Genomic DNA, 17,748 nt, shown 5'->3' on the forward strand with positions numbered 1-17,748 from the left:
GAGCCAAGTTGAAGAATCGTAGGTGAATACAGGAGAGAGAAAAGTCCAAGTCTGATTAATACACGTTTTGAAAAATTAGTGAATGGAAATGAAGTTCGGACTGGCTCTCTCCCGAGGAGATCACACGCACATGCTTTCAGGCTGCTGACGAAGTGCTGAGCAGAGCTCAGCTGGAGAAAGACAACGCCAAGACGGCTTTGGTGGCAGACTGCTGCGCTCCGCACCCCCGGTGAATTATTAGCCATCACTTATGATTTTGAACTGACTGTTCTTCTCTTCCATAAGGCAGACGGTCAACACTCAGTGGCATGGCTTCCGAGATGTACTCACACACCAACAGCTCTCAAGTGTTCATGGTACCCCAGCACAGCAATAAAACCCCAGATGACCGACTCCTTCGGTCTCTCCAAATCTCAGACAAGCAAACGAAACCTGAGGTACAAGTGAGCCTGCATTTCAGGGGGTCGTTTTTAGAATCGTCTCTGGCGCTCCACGTGATACTGGCGGGGGCACTCCCCTGCTCACTGCTTTGCAGGGTCCAGACCTCAGCAAGGATTTTAGAGCAGGGGGTCCCCGTGAACTTCCAGGAACATGCTACGCATGTGGGTGTGTAGGGGAAATAATCTTCTAAGTCCCTTTCAATAAGGAAAGTCCATGCTTTCCTTTCCACCAAGAAGTCTGAAAACTTTAAAATCTACCCTAACTCACTGGGGCAATTCACAGCAAAAACTGATCTGTCAGAAAGAGTCTGCTGTTGGTTTTTCTCTTTTTAAAACAGAAAAGATCTTTTGGGCCATTTCTTCTCGTCCTTCCAAAATGAGGAAATACAGAACTAATGCTTTAGAGAGTAACTGTATTAATGAAACGTCAACGGATTACAGATAAACATTTTAATTGATTAAATATATTATTTTCAAGATCTTTTTGAAATCGCACTTGTACTGTACTAATCAACAGCCAAAGGCAATAAAAAAGTTTAAAACCAAAAAATGTTCTGACATGAGCACATGACAGGAACTGCTGCTATGTAAAGTGACATACACTGTTCCCAAGAACAATGATATTTTCAGAAGAGAATTTATCTTAACATGTGCAAGGACGAATCTGTAATCAAAGGCTGGAAGAAATATATATTAGTGCCTGCTTTTTAAAAGTTTATTTTACATTTTAAATACAGTATTTTCTCATTTAGAAAAAAAAAAAAAAAAAGTCAAGAAGTGCCTAACCCCATGGTTTCTATACCATATATACATGAGAGCTGATGGAGAGCCTGAAAGTGTTCTGGACAGAACAGTGTGGACACCTTTGAGCTGGAACTAATGAATCAAAATTAAAAAACACAAATTAAGCACTGCTTAGGAGAAAATAATCCAGTTTCTGAATAACCAAAAGAGAACAGAGTTAGGTATGTACAAAACCAAGTATTAAAAAACAGACAGAAATGCAGCACACAAAACCCAACAGCCCCTTGTGTAGTGAACTGTATATAACGCAACTAATCAACGGAGACCCTCCTACGAGAAGTGATTTATGACTGGAAATTGTAAAAATCTAAGTATTTCAGTAACAACATACAGTAACGTTACGTGTGCATTGCCGTCTCTGTCGCTTTCTAGCTATACCACCCTCCCTCCTGAAAACAAGAATCTCTACACTAGTCGATCACTTATACAAACGTGAGGCAATTAATCCATATTTGTTTTCTGTAAGGAAAACAAAAATGTACCTCTTCCCATCTATAAAGACATAATACAGATTAAAGCTATAACAAAATTTAAGCATGGGCATATGCATTTCCAATTCTCTCTAGTAAGCAATTCCAAACTGGAATTGCGTAGGGTCTGTGCCTAAGTATTAACACACGAAAAGAAAACAGACTGACTCTGGCAGTGATTTCCACTTAGTGCAATGTTATTCCCTACACACCGAATTATATTTAAGTGACTTTATGTATTTTAATTCAGTGGGTGCCAATTCGAGTTTACAAAACCCCTACCTATATGCTTGTGTAGAAAACAGTTTCAATTTGAGATGCTCTATAAAGCCCAATCGAGACAAAAATGAGTTAATTCTGCTTTGTTACTGGTTGAGTGAGTACCAGAGGAAGAGCGAAGGCCCAAGCAGAGGATTGCTAAGACGGGTGTCTGAGGTGTTCTAGGTGTCTTGATAGTTCAATTATCAATCAGCTTTGAACATTTCTGAGATTATCTTGGAAAATAATTCTCTGTCCTACAACTCTGAACAGCTGCACTCAAAGCAAAACAATCTGGGTCGTTCAGAACAAAATCGAACTGAGGCAATTTGTCTATGATCATCTGTGAGGTCTTGAGTTTTTAAGTTTTCAAAATGATGACCTTCACCAAAGTCAGCTGCATCTCAGGGAGACTACTGACATGAGGACGTCCAGTGAGAGGTCACTGTAACTACGGGCTCTCGTAAGACCCACGGAGCAGGCAGCAAGGGACTCACCATCAGCCAGGTGGGGTCAACGCGGGGAGGTTTTATTTTGGAGACCTTAAAGATTTAACACGTAGCTCCTGTAACTTCAGCATCCATCAGTGACTCTGGTGGTCAGCACCCAAGGGCTGGAGGGCTCTGAGGAATCCCCTGAACCGCAGAGTATTAATGCTAAAGGGTCTCAAGGGAACCCTGAGTCCCAACAAGAGTTCACCAGCCGTCAGACCAAAATCAACAGGGTGAACACTGACTGCAATGCTCCACAAAAGTCAAAAGAAATTCCAAACTAAATGCTGTCTTCTGCCCAACCCTAGACTCCAGACTCTGCAACGACATCTTTATCTAGTGTAATAGACTCTGTAGTAGACTGACTTTGACCTCCACAAGGAGTAGGAGTTGTCGAACTTGAGGAGGTAGACCCCTCTCCCTGGGTACTGGTGGCTGCCGGCGTACACCTCCTCGTGGCAGTCCCGCCGGTACACAGGCACGATCTCGTCCAGCAGAGGCTTGCTGGCGTTCTTTTTGGCTTTCTCTTCACTACTGACGTTTTCTGTGAGACAGAATGGAGACGCGTCAGTGAACAGATCCTGGAAAATCACGTTTGCATCAAGCAACCCCGTCCTTTCCTTTGAGAAACGGCTCCGCCGGAATTCTCTGGAGCCACTCTATAACGTACGCACCCGTGAGCACGTACTGGTTTCGTCTTTCATTCATTTGTTCATTCCTGTATCTCAGCAGCTGCTATCTGACGGTGGAAGCAGCCGGCATCTCTCTCTCCCTGAACTCCAACCACCACTCCCATCTCTAAGCCCCCACTCTTCCCTGGGGACACCCACTTGATTCCTCACTCCTCCCGGCAGGTAGAACCTTGCTTGTCTGAGCAACACCAAGGAAAATGATGCTCCCGTCCTCTTCCTCAACAAAATGAAAATTATGTTTTAGGAAGGGGCAATCGAGCTTCTGAGGACTGTCCTGTTCCGTACATCTCAGCTAGAAGAGAGTAAAAGGAGGAAACTGCAGTAGAGAGGCAGAAAATCCACTCCTTTCGCTACAGGTCTGTGTCAATCCGGGGATGATCCCAGTGGCAAAAAGTGAGTTCTGATTCTAGGTTTGTCCCCATTAACAGTTTCTAAACTGTAATGATACGAGGTTAGGGAAAAAATACCTCTGGAAACCTATAGGAGTGGGAAAATTATGAACCAGCTTAAAATCTCAGTTTCACATACTAAATATAAACAACCTCAGGAAAACAGGTCAGAGGAATATGCAGCGTAGAAGATAAAAGACTTTCGGGTCCCTAAGAAGGCAGAGTGAATTTTGGCAGCATGAGCTAACTGTGCGGTGACCGTCAGTGATCACTATTGGGCATTTAAATAAGGGAAGTCTGAGAAACTCTCGCGGTCTAGAGGAGCTGAAGGAAACAGGGTAACTACCATGTGGCATCCTGGATGGGATCCTGGAACATTAGACAAAAACTAAGAAATCTGAATACACACAGACTCCAGCGAATCATAATGTATCCACATCAGTTCATTAGTGATGATGAACATACCGCAGGACAAGATGGGTGTTAGCAGGAGGGGGAACTGGGTGCAGAATATACAGGAACTCTTCGTACTGCCTTTGCAACTTTTCTATAAAGCTAAAACTATTCTATTTTTTTTTAAAAGATTTTATTTATTTATTTGACAGAGATAGAGATAGCCAGCGAGAGAGGGAACACAAGCAGGGGGAGCGGGAGAGGAAGAAGCAGCTTCCAGCAGAGGAGCCTGATGTAGGGCTCGATCCCACAACGCTGGGATCACGCCCTGAGCCGAAGGCAGACGCTTAACCGCTGTGCCACCCAGGCGCCCCAAGCTAAAACTATTCTAAAATAAAAAAACTTAAAAAAAAAAAAAAAGCAACCGACATTCTGATATATAGGCCCAAATCAGATTTGCTGCATCACAGCAATACTTAAATGTCCTTCATGTGCAAATGAGAAATAGAGTCTTTCAAAATGCAAACTATTGCCTACAAGGATATCTAGGAAACAGATGACTGGAATTCAAGATCCAGATTTTGTTCAAAACCTGTAAAACTGGGGCGCCTGGGTGGCTCAGATGGTTAAGCGTTGCCTTCAGCTCAGGTCATGATCTCAGGGTCCTGGGATTAAGCCCTGCATCAGTTCCCTGCTCAGCGGGGAGCCTGCTTCTCCTCTCTCTACTGTTCCCCCGTTTCCCTGTTTGTGCTCTCTCGCTGTGTCGAATGAATAAATAAATAAAATCTTAAAAAAAAAAAAACAACAAACAAAAACCTGTAAAACTAAAACCGATGAGCAATGCACCTTTTGTCAAGGTAAGCAAAGACTTGGGACCTGGCAGCAATAAAGACGGAAAGACCAGAGCGGGAAGATGGGTTACTTCCTCAGAGAGAACAAACTCCGGACCTTCTAAGACCGAATGGAGAAAAAACCACCAAAGCAGCAAACAAAAAGACTGGACTGGTCTTCCACCTCAGTCCAAGCTAAAAGGACCCCCATAAAATGCCCCATGGGGACAAGACCTGGTGGCATGGTGGCCTTCATAAGAAGCCATGCGGACACATGGAATCTGTGAACTAAATCTTCAAAAAGGAGGAGTTAAGCTGACTCTTCGCGGACAACTCTTGGGAGCAATAAAACCTCACTGTTGTTTCAGATCATACAGGGGTATTAACGGCTTAGTTTTAGATGGAAATCATTTTATGACTAGGACTAGCGTGAGGACAGGTGAGTCCATTTCCACCTGAGGGATGTCACACGTGACAGCAAAGGTCAAGGATGTGCCGTGGCTCTCGCCTCCGGAGAGGCACTGGACCCCGGCCATGTTTACCGGCCCCGCCCAACACCAGTAGCCCCAAAAATGACACTCAGCAGAGGGCTCACACTAGGATGCACCTCCCTTCGGGGACTCTCCAGCAGGCAAGCCGGGAAAACAGACCACCTCGACCTGCTTCCGAGCAGAGACTCCTACACCAGCCACAAAGCTCTTCAGAAGCACAACGGTCTGCACACACAAACCACCCTTCCCAGACATTTGCAAACAGTCTGCTTTTCCTGAGTCCCTGGCCCTGATGCTGCTCGGGGGCACGTGCCACAGGGGCTGGGGCACCTGCTTGGGTCTCTCTTTCCTCACTCTTGTGTTTTCCTTTTGGTTCAGGGAGCAGTATCTGTGGGCCATCTTTACCCAGCTCCGGTCCTCAGAGAGAAAGGCCGCTGAAATCGAAGCGCCATGGGACACAAAACAGCTCCTCAACAACACGGCCCCATGTGTGTGTGGCCATACGTGGCCCCAGGGGGCCTGGCGTGTGGCACCTGTGGTGCCGGGTCCAACCGCGCGCCTCGACCGCTGACTGAACTTCTGGCCTTCCTCCACAAACCTCTGACAACTCCCTTTTTCAATGTATCCCGACGTGATCTCTGGAAACGCTACCAACCGTCTTCAAGCACAAGCAGCTGGTCTGCGAGTCCCCCGAAAGGTCAGCTAGTTCCAAGAACTGAGAGGCAGCCTCTCTGCTCCCACGGCCAGGGCACTCCTTCCACACCAGCCTCGGCCAAGCCGAGCCGGGAACTCGAGTGCTCACTAGGGAGGTACCAAAGCCCTGAGCTCTACCTTTTCTGTAAAACAAACTTAAGGAGACCACCTTCACCATTAATACGCACACATTTTATAACCTACTTCCTAGACCAACAGACTTTAGACTGCTCTTGGAAACACTCCATTTTGTCTAAAGAAAATAAAAAATTATACTTGTGTAAAATGGGCAAGAACAGCTGACTTATTTTTTTAGCTATGATGTTCTGATATGAGTTTCTGTATTTACATTAAAAAAAAAAAAGAGAGAGAGTAACGACCTAAAAAACTAATATCAGAATTGTACATTTAAATAAATTCCAGAGTTGGCAGAATTTCTTGCTTGGTCTTTTAAAATTTTTCAAAATGATCTCGCACATTTGGCTTTCCAACACAAAATGCTGGAAGTAAAACAGTACTGAGAAAGCAGTAACATAACACACTGCCAGACAGGCCTGCCTGCATCACAGCAATGGCATGTTCGGACCCCAGTCCCTTCTGGGAGGCTGGCCTGTCTCTCAGACTTTTCAGCTGAGGTCCCACTTATGAAGAGGTGCATCAGGAAGATAAGGGTGCCTGACACAGGACCCGTGCCATCTTTGCCAACACACAACCCAGCACTCGTCAATACGGACCAACGGCTCTACCTTCCTCCTCCTCGTCGTCGTCACTGGACTCACTGACATGCACGCTGACAGCAGTGTTCGGAGAGTCTGTCCATTCAAAGTACACCCCAAATCCAATGTCATAATTGTCTGTAGCAAATTCCCAAAAGAGGTATGATCCTTCCTCATGGGTGGGGACTCGGACAGTGACCACTTCTCCTCGGCCCACTGTAATCACGGAATCTGCATCCTGCCGAATCTTCTCTTTAAAGTCTTTGATCTGGGGTCGTGTCCACATAGACGGAGCTGCTATTACTGGAAGAGATTCTAAAGGCAACAGGAATTACACTTGCTGAAGATGATGAGGCTTCACCTGCAGGTGACCCACTCGCACTGGACCCCTGCAGCGGGGCACCACATGCCATGGGGTCTACCTGAGGGTCAGGGCCTCAGAGGACTATACGGGCTCCCCAGCAAAGTGTCCCCCCAAACTGTGGCATTTACCAATGTCACTGGGTATTCAAAGGTCACCACACCACTTCAAGAACACATGCAATTCGCAATCTTAGAAGTGATTTTTTTTAACACTCTGATTACATACGTATAGGGATTTAAGACTGACCTTGGAAACCTCCCAGCCGAAGCCAGGAAACCCTAATAATGGAGAGCATCTGGACTTAGGAATAAATTCACTTTTGGATCTGGACAAAGAAAGCTGGGCTTTGACTTCAGTCTCTGTCAAAAAAAATAAAAGCCTTGACCTCTGAGTATCCCGAAGTTCCAGGGGCTATTCTAAAGGAGCTCAGAGAAACAGAAAAACCTGGACAGAATGGCACCACTAGGGACAGAGCAGACAGGGGGCCAGTCCTGTTGCTGAGCCGTGTCTGTGTGCACCAGACCACTCGGCAGGTCTTTCAGAAGCAGTCACAGACCTCTGACAAAAGATTCATTTAAAAATCCTGGGAGACCTGGGGCACCTGGCTGGCTGAGCTGGTGGAGCTTGCAACTCCTGACCTTGGGGATATGGGTTCGAGCCCCACGTTGGGTGTGCAGATTACTTAAAAAAAAAAAAGAAAATACTGATAAACTCTTATTAGGATCAAAGAGAAGAGAGACTAAACCATGGGATTTTCAAGGTCTTATCCAAAGCTGTTTTCTGTTACTTACTCTACAAAGTCAAGGCAGATGTCTGAAATGGACTCTCTTAGGAACCACACCGCTGCCCACACCACCAGCCCTGCCGTGCTCTTCTCTTCCTTCCAAAGTTAGTGCCTAGTCTTGCTTCAGCTTCCTCGGCTCAAGCGTCTCTTCCCCAGGAAGCCTCTGCCGACCTCCGCGACTCAGTCACAGTCCCCACATCACACGCTCTCGACCTACACTGTGCCTCTCTCCCCAGCACAGCCCTTATGTGGTTACAGTTTACACCTTGTGGGTCCTTCTGCCTCACGCTGTCCCCCTAGCGCTCAGAAAATCTTCAGTCAATTGCTGAAAGAAGGAATGAGCTGCCCGTAAAAAGCCAGACCTTTGAAGCTGCTAAGTTAACTTCTGGTACTTTAGCCTCAAAAAAACACTGCAGTCTATGGCAGGCAGCCTCCACGATGCCCTGACCCCATTATCCCCATGTCTGGGTGCTCACGCACCGGGGAGGTCACCACCCACAATGTGCCTGGGTCGGTATGTGTGGCCAACAGAATGCAGCGTGAGTGCCAATGTCGTACTTCCAAACTCAGAGCATAAATGACACTGCCACCTCTGCCTTGTCCCTTTGGATCATGTGCTCTGGAGGAACCCAGCCACTGCGTCGAGGACACTCAGCCTGAAGGAGAGGCTTCGCAGGGCAAGGAACCGCGGCCTCTGTCAACAGCCAGCACCAGCCTGCCAGCCATGGAGGAAGCACCTGGAAACAAGAGCCTCTGGTGCCCACGGAGCCTTCACCCGACTCCAGTCCCGGCAGCATCAGGACCGAAACCCTGTGGGACCAGAGCCACCACCGCTCAGCTAAGCGGCTCCTCTGTTCCCGAAACCCCAGTCACCTCACCCACCGTGTGAGACAATCTATAGCTGGTACAGGGAGCTGCTAAATCGGTACAATTTGTTACACAGCAACAGATAACCCATACACGGCCCCAAGTGTCCAAAAGTCCTCTGACGAACTCTTCTCGCTATTCTAAGGGTCACCAGAAGCATCAGATTCAGACTCAAGAGGGTACAAAAGCATTCAACTCTCACAAGTATGTGACTGCTCTCCAAAGCCAGTGAGCCTGACTCCTGACTTTCTTTCCATGCGTCTCAGTTATGACATCTGGACAGACACACACACTTGCCAAACTGTACCTTTTGGTCCATTCTCCACAGCTTCTTCTGCAGCTTCTGGTTCAAGTTCTTTTTCTGGGTTGTCAGTGTGAGTTTTGGCCTGTCCATTGACTGACGTCCTGTCGCCCGGCGCCGCTGCGTTACCTTTTGCTGATGCAGGCAAAGGAGCCCCCGCAACTGCTACTTCCTGCTGTTTCTGTAAGGCTGCCTGCAAGCGGGAAACAGTGAAGACATGCTGACCAGGACGGCTAAAGATGGCACTTTTGCCCTGGGATGCGCCCTGACCCCGTGTTTTTGTTCTACCAAAGCACCGTGCTTCAAGAAATTCCTAACAGACTTTGTATCAGTTTTATCCTATCTATGATGAGTATGAGGACAATATCAAGACAACAGCTAAAAATGATGAAAAACTATCACAAAAACCTGGATCACGTTTTTGTGACCTAAGGGTCATTAGAAAAACTAACCAGGAAAAATTAAAGTAGACAGAAATAACCAACCCCAAATACAAGTAAAAGCAAAAAACTGAACACTGTGACATTTGTTCTTAAAACCAACGGAAGAAAATCTTGACAAAATTCAGATACATAAAATCTGAATCAGGAAAATTAAACTTGGTAGAAATAAATGATCACAGAGGAAAATTTACGAAGGCAGAAGCTGTAATTAGTAAAATCTGATACGGGCCCTCAAAGTAATCAACAAATCAAATATGGGCAATTACTCTAATATGGACAAAAATAATCAATAAATGAAATCGTCACCGTAAACTATATACAGAAACACTCACATCACAATTGAACTGAAAACTGTTAATCATACTATAAAAAATATCAACCTAAGAATTAAACAGCTTATAAAATGGAGCATGAGGTCAAAATATTTTCTCAATGAAAATTCATCACTGTTTACGTAATTACGATTAAAATACGTGCATTCATAAAAATGGAATCAAAATGTCCTGAGTCAAAATGGAAGAGTAAAAACATCTTAAACACAAAGGACAACTATTTGGGGACATTCCCTTCCTCCATCAAGATGGATATTAGTAGGGGACGCCTGGGTGGCTCAACCAGTTAAGCAACTGCCTTTGGCTCAGGTCATGAATCTGGAGTCCCAGGATCGCGTCCCAGATCAGGCTCCCCATTTAGAAGGGAGTATGCTTCTCCCTCTGACCCTCCTTCCTTTCATGCTCTCTCTCTCTCAAAAAAAAAGATGGGTATTAGTATTACTAGATATACCTAAGTGTTGTTACTTAAGCAAATTTTGGGGAAACTTTGAACTATACATAGAGAAAGGTGTACCAATCATACACAAATGTACAGCCCGGTCGTTCTTCATAAACCAAACATACCCATGTAAGCAACACCAGGACAAGGTATTATCTGCATCCCAGAATCCTTCTTTCAACACACTCCCCAGCCATACTGCAAGGGTCACAACTATTCTTACTTACAACACTACAGACTTGCTCTGCCTGTTTTTCGATGTTATATAAATCAAATTGTATAATAAAGGTTCTTCTTTGTGTCTGGATTCTTTTACTCGACATTATTTTTGCAGGGTTCATCATTAAGGTCATACGAGTAATTGTATTTTATTTGTTTACACTGCTATGCTATTCCGTTGTGAAGATACACAATTTATCCATTTTACTGTTGATGAACAGTTGGGCACTGAAGTAACTCTAAATTGAACCATGTAGGCATAAGTGAGCTTATGTTTACAAAAGTAAAAAATAAATAAAGTAATGAAACAAAGAAAATACAGGGGAAAAGGCCTTTATAATCTCATGGTTTGGGGATAATGACATATTCCTGCATATCTGCACACACGTTTAACATATCATCTACAATCCAATTACTTCCACCAACGGCAACACTTTCTTCTGCGGCAAACCAAGTTGGTAATATACGCAGGATTTTAAAATACCTCCTTCCAAGGCCTAGATTCTCGGTCATTCCCACATCAGTTTTCTAGAAGGAGTACCGGTTCCAGAAAAAGCGCATACAACCAAAACAAGCTGGCACACTGAGAACACTCACGGCACGGCAGGATGGCAAGACAGGCATTTCTGTGGACGATCAGCCCCCCGCTCAGACGGCCACTCTCCAGGAGGCCATACTTGAAATCCTCCGGCAAAGGGAACAGCTCCCTTTGGGGATCCCACTGCCCACGAATATTTATCTGTTCTAGACAACAGATCATAACGATTTATTTACACCATCTCTCATCGGTACTTTGGGAAGGTTTTAAAAAGCACAGAAAGGTTCAGGAACAAACACTCATGCAGCCACACCTCCAAATGACCAAGTGTTAGTATTCTGTCATTTTGCTCAGTATTTACAAAAAAAAAAAAAAAATCACTACGTTATGGGGCTGAAGTTTCCTTTGTTCCCTCCCGGTGCATCTCCTTCTCCATTCCCAGAGAGCACCAATTAACGTGTAACACCGAGTTCCATTGCTGTTATCTAAATTATGGATTCCAGATCCTTCTCTTCCACAGATTCTTGGTCTGCCCTACTTGACCAACCGTGTTCTCACTAAACGACAGCATCCCATAAACAGGGCAGGGCGTGTGAGCTATCCCACTGGAAACTCATCTCAAAGCCCATCACAGAAGCAGGAAGAGGGGGTGGTATGCCCAAGCAGAAACAGGGTTTCGAGGACAGAAAAGAAACCCCTCAGAAAAGCCACTTATATTTATCGATAAATAAAATCTTTTTCATCTTCTCATGAACGACACAAAATCTGCAGTGCTTTTTAACTACTCGCTAATGCTAAAGACTCAAGGGAAGAGGTATTTTAAGTAAGGATATTAATTTTCAAAGAATTTAAAGAGGTTGGTAAAACAGCCAAGATCACTTCATCCGACAAGAAACGTCAAGCAACTCTACAATGTCGCACACTTCCTTCCCTCAGACTGTCTGGCAGGTCGTAACTGCTTTCTAAGTGAAAAAAAGCAAGTAAATAAAACTTGTCCAGCTTCACTCTACGAAGGCATTAGTGCCTCTGCCCAGTGTGAAAAGTGCACATGGATCAGTGATCTGCTGTATGTACATAAATACTTTCACAGAGCAACTCCCGTTCTCACTTTAGTCCTCTGAGAGCTCAGTGAGGTGAGCGGGGCAGGTACCAGGATTTTTTATCCCATTCACTCACTGGGAGAAATGACAGAAAAATCAGAGCAGTAGGTAGCCTATCTGATACCAAACAAGATAATGGCAAAGCCAGGACCCAATCCAAGTGTGACCTTGTTTTTCATCCCATCTCTTCATCCTAAGCCGCTCACTCCTGTGTGGAAGCCAAGTACCTGCGGGTAGGGAGCTGGGGGAGGACTACCATCGTGGTGCAGGGGAGCACGGTCTCACTCCAGCACCTCACGCAAACATTAAGAGGACCAGCCTGCAAAACCAGCCGACAGCCTTAGGGGACGGGTCCCCCCACGGGCAGCTGCCCCGGCCTATGAGAGCCCACCGCCTGAACACCACGGTCGAACGAACACGAGTTACAAGTCCTCATGGTGCCCGGACCACCAAGAGAGTCTCCCCTGGACTCACCAGAATGACACCTGGCCCACACGACCGACCCCCAGATGCCCTGCGACAAAGCAGTGGTCACGTCAGTTTTTGCTTCCACGCCATCTATCTGCTTTCGTAACTGCCCGCGCACCCCAAGTCTCCCTTCCCAGAGGCCCCTGCGAGTTACTTTATCCTTCGAGGCTAACGGATGCGGAAGTGGCGAGCCCCCGTGGTGAGGGGGCTGCGGCCCCCACGGGAGCCCCCCGCGCCCGGCGCACCTGCTGCTGGGCGAGCTGGACCTGGTACAGCTGCTGCATGTACTGCTGGTAGTGCTGCTCCTGCAGCTGGCGGATGAGGAGCTGCTGCTGCTCGAAGTTGCCCGGGTACTGCTGCGCCGCGTACTGCTGGAACTGCACGGCCGTCTGCGAGTTCAAGGCCGCCATGATCTGCTGCCTGCAACGTCAGAGGACACACAGCCGTCGGACCGCAGGCCACGGCTCGCGGCGAAAGAAAACGTCCTCACGGCTCATTTCTATTTGTCACAGTAACCAGACTATGCCACGAGCGGCGCTGGTCAGTGTAAATACAGCCAGGGAAACTGAGGGTCCCTAGCATTTCATTTAAAGCCTGCCTTTGGGATGCGTGGGTGGCTCAGTGGGTCAAGCGTCTGCCTTCGGCTCAGGTCGTGATCCCGGGGTCCTGGGATTGAGCCCCGAGTCGGGCTCCCTGCTCTGCGGGAAGTCTGCATCTCCCTCTGCCTCTCCCCCTGCTTGTGTGCGCGCGTTCTCTCTCTCTCTCTGACAAATAAATAAATAAATAAATAAACAAACAAACAAACAAACAAGGCCTGCCTTCCAGAACAATACTGAAAATATCTGAGCACTCTGGCTTAGAGACAGTAATTTCTCTTATTATAAATCTCATTTTCTCTCCTACAGGCACCACTGGCCTCCTACCTCACTTATGTGACCAACTTCACAAAGACCACAAAGCCATCTATCAATAGATGAATAAGCAGATAGATGAGATAAAGCAAAATCTCACAAAGCCCTGCACGAACTGTCACTGGGCCCACCCAGGGCACCGCCTGCTCCCAAAGCTGGAGCGCTCCTAGTCTCTCCCCAAAGTGGAATGGGGCCCTGGGCCGGTCTGCGACTACTGCTGAAGCCTGAGGAGCTGCTGGGAGATAACAGGACACCAAAGGACTGTCATGCTCTCTGGTTTCCTCTAAATGCCACCCCCACCCCTCCACACCTCAGACCTTCCTCCCCCACGTGCAGCGTCAACCCCTTCCTCCCCGTGCCCACAGCTCCCTCCTGAAGAACTAGTCCTTTGTGACGCAGCTGCTCTCACAACCCTGAATGAGAAATGGTTACAGGTCCCAAATCCCGTACGAGGAACAGACACGCCTGACACTGGCTGCACGAAGCAGCTCCTCTGTCCTGGGACTTTGTAACCAGGGCTCTCTCCGAATCCGGCCGGTCTACCAGGACAGCCTTGTGTCCACCAAGGCAGAGAACAGAAGGGGCGAGAACAGCTAGGAAGTGAGACAAGATCGCGTGGACCCAGGGACAGAGCCAGCAAGCCACCTCAGCTCCCGCTCTAGTCCCTGGGTCCCGGCAGCTAACCCCAAGGTCTTTCCTTGTCGCCACCCACTGAAGCTTGAGCCGAGGCCCTCTCGGTAACGTGACAGATCACTGGTACAAACAGTGGGAGCTGGTGGTGTGCGCCTCCCAGCGCACACGTCACAGAGCTTTTGGGTGGCACCCGTAGACCGTGGTGGTCCGGCCCTCACGCTTGAACAAAAGCAGTCCGACCCCCTTACTTCTGCTGCTCCAGCCGAAGCCTCTCCTCTTCTATTCGCCTCCTCTCCTCTTCTTCCCGCCTCAGCCTTTCCTCCTCCTCTCTCCTGCGCTTCTCCTCCTCCTTCTGCAGACGGTCTCTTTCTTCCTCTTCACGCCGCCTCCGCTCCTCCTCCTCCTTCCTACAAGCGAGGACAGGCATGGTGAGCCCTGTACAAAGAACCCTGCTTAAACATAATTAAAGACTTTATTTCCCACTGAAAACTGACACAACTCGGAGAGAACACTGTGGTCATATTATCGAAATCTGAAAGGCATACACTCCGCTGGTAGAAATTTATTCTGTGGGGTCAATCTCACAATCTGCGAGAACACGGCAGAAATAATTCCGGCTGCGCAGCACAGGAGAAAGGTGTCCCCCAGTAAGAGACCACTGAGATCATGATGTGCCCGCATCCCGAAGGTTTCCCTCACCTACGCTCACAGAGTCACAGGCTTTCCCTTCCCACCGTTTGCTGTGATTGCAATTAAGTCTGTATGAAAATTCAGCAATGTACCTGCCCTACTGTTAAAAGTCCGTGCTCCGCGAGAGCAAGGCTGCCTGTCTCCCAGCACTCCATCCTCAGAGCTGAGCACAGTGCTAGAAAGAACAAGCACTCAATGCATATGAATAAAATGAATAATGTACCCCAAAATGCCATGTGGCCACAAAAAAACATGACTATGTGGCCTGACATGCAAAGACACTTAATATGCTTAAAGAAAAGAGCAAGGAAATAATAGGAAAAGGACGGCAAAGAAACACCTTAACTGGGGGCACTTGGGTGACACAGTCAGTTCAGCGTCCAATTCTTGCTTTCAGCTTAGGTTGTGACCTCAGGGTCCTGGGATCAAGCCCCCCATCAGGTTCCACGCTCAGTGCAGAAGTCTGCTAAACTTTCTGTCCCTCCCCCACGTGCACATGTGAGCTCGAGCTCTCTCTCAAATAAATAAATCTTAAAAAAAAAAAAAAAAAGATACACTTTAAATGTGTCCTTTCTCATCTATCGAGAGAAGAGAGCGATTAAAAGCAAGGTGGGAGGGAAGGTTTTCGGTCTGTGCTTCACATGCTGCCATAATGAAAAATATTTACACCGCGTGTATCTGTATATTACTTCTGAAATTTAAAAAAATATCAAAGCTTTGAATTTAAAAGAGAAAAAGAAGAGCTGGAAATGCAGGTGCAGCCCCTATCCAGCTCTCGCCTGCCCTCAGCCCCTTTCCCAGGAGAGCACAGACCCCACAGCACGAGAACCGGGTGCCGTGCCGGCTGAGCGTGGTGTGGAGGGCAGGACGCCTGAGGACGGGAGGCAGGAGGTCCCTGAGGATCTGAGGGGACACCATTTCTTGGCCCTACCATAAGAACTACTCGGCTTACCCCCTTTTTCTCCCCAAACTCCTATAAGTGATGAACAGCACATCCGAGCCACAATCAAGGCTTAAAACATAGCAATAACGTGACCTATTTTTAACTGTCACAGCTGGTATAGGACAAGAGGTTCCACAGCCAGCACTGGGACTGTAGGAAAAGGAAGTTTGTTCTTAAGTGCTTTCAAAGGGTGCTAGATGGATTTCATCTCACGACAGAAGTCTTTTTTTTTTATTTTTAAGATTTTATTTGTTTATTTGAAAGAGAGAGAGAGAGAGAGAGCATGCATGGGGGAGAGCAGAGGGAGAAGCAGACTCCCCACTGAGCAGGAAGCCCGACGCGGGGATCGATCCCAAAACTCCAGGACTATGACCTGAGCCAAAGGCAGACGCTTTATGACTGAGCCACCCAGGCACCCCCAGAAGTACATTTTTAAAAGGAAAATGCAGTTTTACATGTTAAGATGACTACTAACTTAAATGTTCAATTTACCACTAAGAATCAAAACTTTTTTAATTTTGAGCAGCAAAGCAGGTTTACTGAGCGATAGTAAAGCGACAGTACAAAGCTCCCAAAGACGGAGGGGACCCAAGACAGTTGCCTGAATCAAAACTTTTCCTGTGGATAAAAACAATCTTCCTTTGGATAACTATCTTCTGAAAATGTATTAAACTACTTCCTATCATCTTAAACAGGAATAAAAACAGGAATAAATTACCCCCAGTCTGTCTGTTGATGACTCAGGAGTTACAACTACACACATAAGAACTGTCTATGTCCGAATACTGTGATGGAGAAGTTTATCTTCATATCAGTGGCCCCTGACTACTATGCTTTTTTATAATTTTTTTGTCTATTTTTCATGGTTTCTGTCTTCCTATCAGGCTGTTTTCTGTTCCAATTCAGTTTAAGGTAGGAAAGCAGAGAACCAACAGTTTCTGAAGTAAATATAATGTGAGGGAAAAATGGCTTTATAGTGTCATTTTCATTACTCAGATATTTCAGACAATTAAAGTTATTGAAAATATAACCTCTAGATAAATAAGGTGTTAACTGGGGGCACCTGGACAGCACAGTCGATTAAGCATCCGACTTGGTTTCAGCTCAGGTCGTGATCTCTAGCCCTGCGTCGGGCTCTGCACTCAGCAGGGAGTCTGCTGGAGAGTCTCTCTCCCTCTCCCTCTGCCCCTCCCCCCCAATGCTCTCAAATAAATCTTAAAAAAAAAAGTTAACTATAATGCTGTTGAATTCACAGTCATGACAAAAAAATCCCATCGACATAAACAATGTATTTAGCAGCCTTCCCACCCACCCCCTGGAAACAGTTAATAAGCCATCTGGGAGCCAGAGCCAATATGAACGTCTCCATAAGGCCTACCACGGAGTGCAGGCGACAGCCATCATATGGAGCATAATGCTCTAGAAGCTCCAGGGAAACAACAGCAAAGGGTGTGTCAGACCCGAGGGTAGGCGTGGGGAGAGGGGCTCAGTTTACAGTGGAACTTGCTCAAAATCTCAGTGTAGGGGCGCCTGGGTGGCACAGCGGTTAAGCGTCTGCCTTCAGCTCAGGGCGTGATCCCGGCGTTATGGGATCGAGCCCCACATCAGGCTCCTCTGCTATGAGCCTGCTTCTTTCTCTCCCACTCCCCCTGCTTGTGTTCCCTCTCTCGCTGGCTGTCTCTATCTCTGTCGAATAAATAAAATCTTTAAAAAAAAAAAAAAAAAAAAAAATCTCAGTGTAACCAGGACAAGAGGAATGTTGCCTCGATGGAGAGGTGCTTCCTTTCAAAGGGAAAGCCAGACGGAACCTGCAGCGCCCTGCCCCTCCAACTCCTAGTACAAATATCTGCTTACACCAGCAGGTTTGAAAAACTGCCGTTAAGAAGTAGGGATTCGGGGGCGCTTGGGGGGCTCAATCGGGTAAGCATCCGACTCTTGATTTCAGCTCAGGTCATGATCTCCGGGTTATGAGATTGAGTCCTGCACATCAGGCTCTGCGCTCAGTCTGCTTGAAATTCTCTCTTTCCCTCTCCCTCTGCCTCGCCCCTC

General features: G+C 46.9%; 1 protein-coding gene across 1 annotated transcript in view; it reads right to left on the reverse strand.

The window, feature by feature from the left end:
• Positions 1–875: 875 nt before the first annotated feature.
• ACBD3 (acyl-CoA binding domain containing 3) overlaps positions 876–17,748 on the reverse strand; it is a gene marked incomplete at its 5' end in the record, with an annotated part of 35,063 nt that continues 18,190 nt past the window's right edge. Inside the window, 5 exons of the mRNA XM_002926704.4 lie at positions 876–3,007; positions 6,698–6,982; positions 8,990–9,176; positions 12,768–12,942; positions 14,315–14,473. Coding sequence (XP_002926750.3) covers positions 2,796–3,007; positions 6,698–6,982; positions 8,990–9,176; positions 12,768–12,942; positions 14,315–14,473 — 1,018 coding nt within the window. The remainder of the gene's footprint in view (positions 3,008–6,697; positions 6,983–8,989; positions 9,177–12,767; positions 12,943–14,314; positions 14,474–17,748) is intronic.

The sequence above is a fragment of the Ailuropoda melanoleuca genome, chromosome 8, assembly GCF_002007445.2.
Source record: "Ailuropoda melanoleuca isolate Jingjing chromosome 8, ASM200744v2, whole genome shotgun sequence".
Classification (NCBI taxonomy): Eukaryota; Metazoa; Chordata; class Mammalia; order Carnivora; family Ursidae; genus Ailuropoda; species Ailuropoda melanoleuca.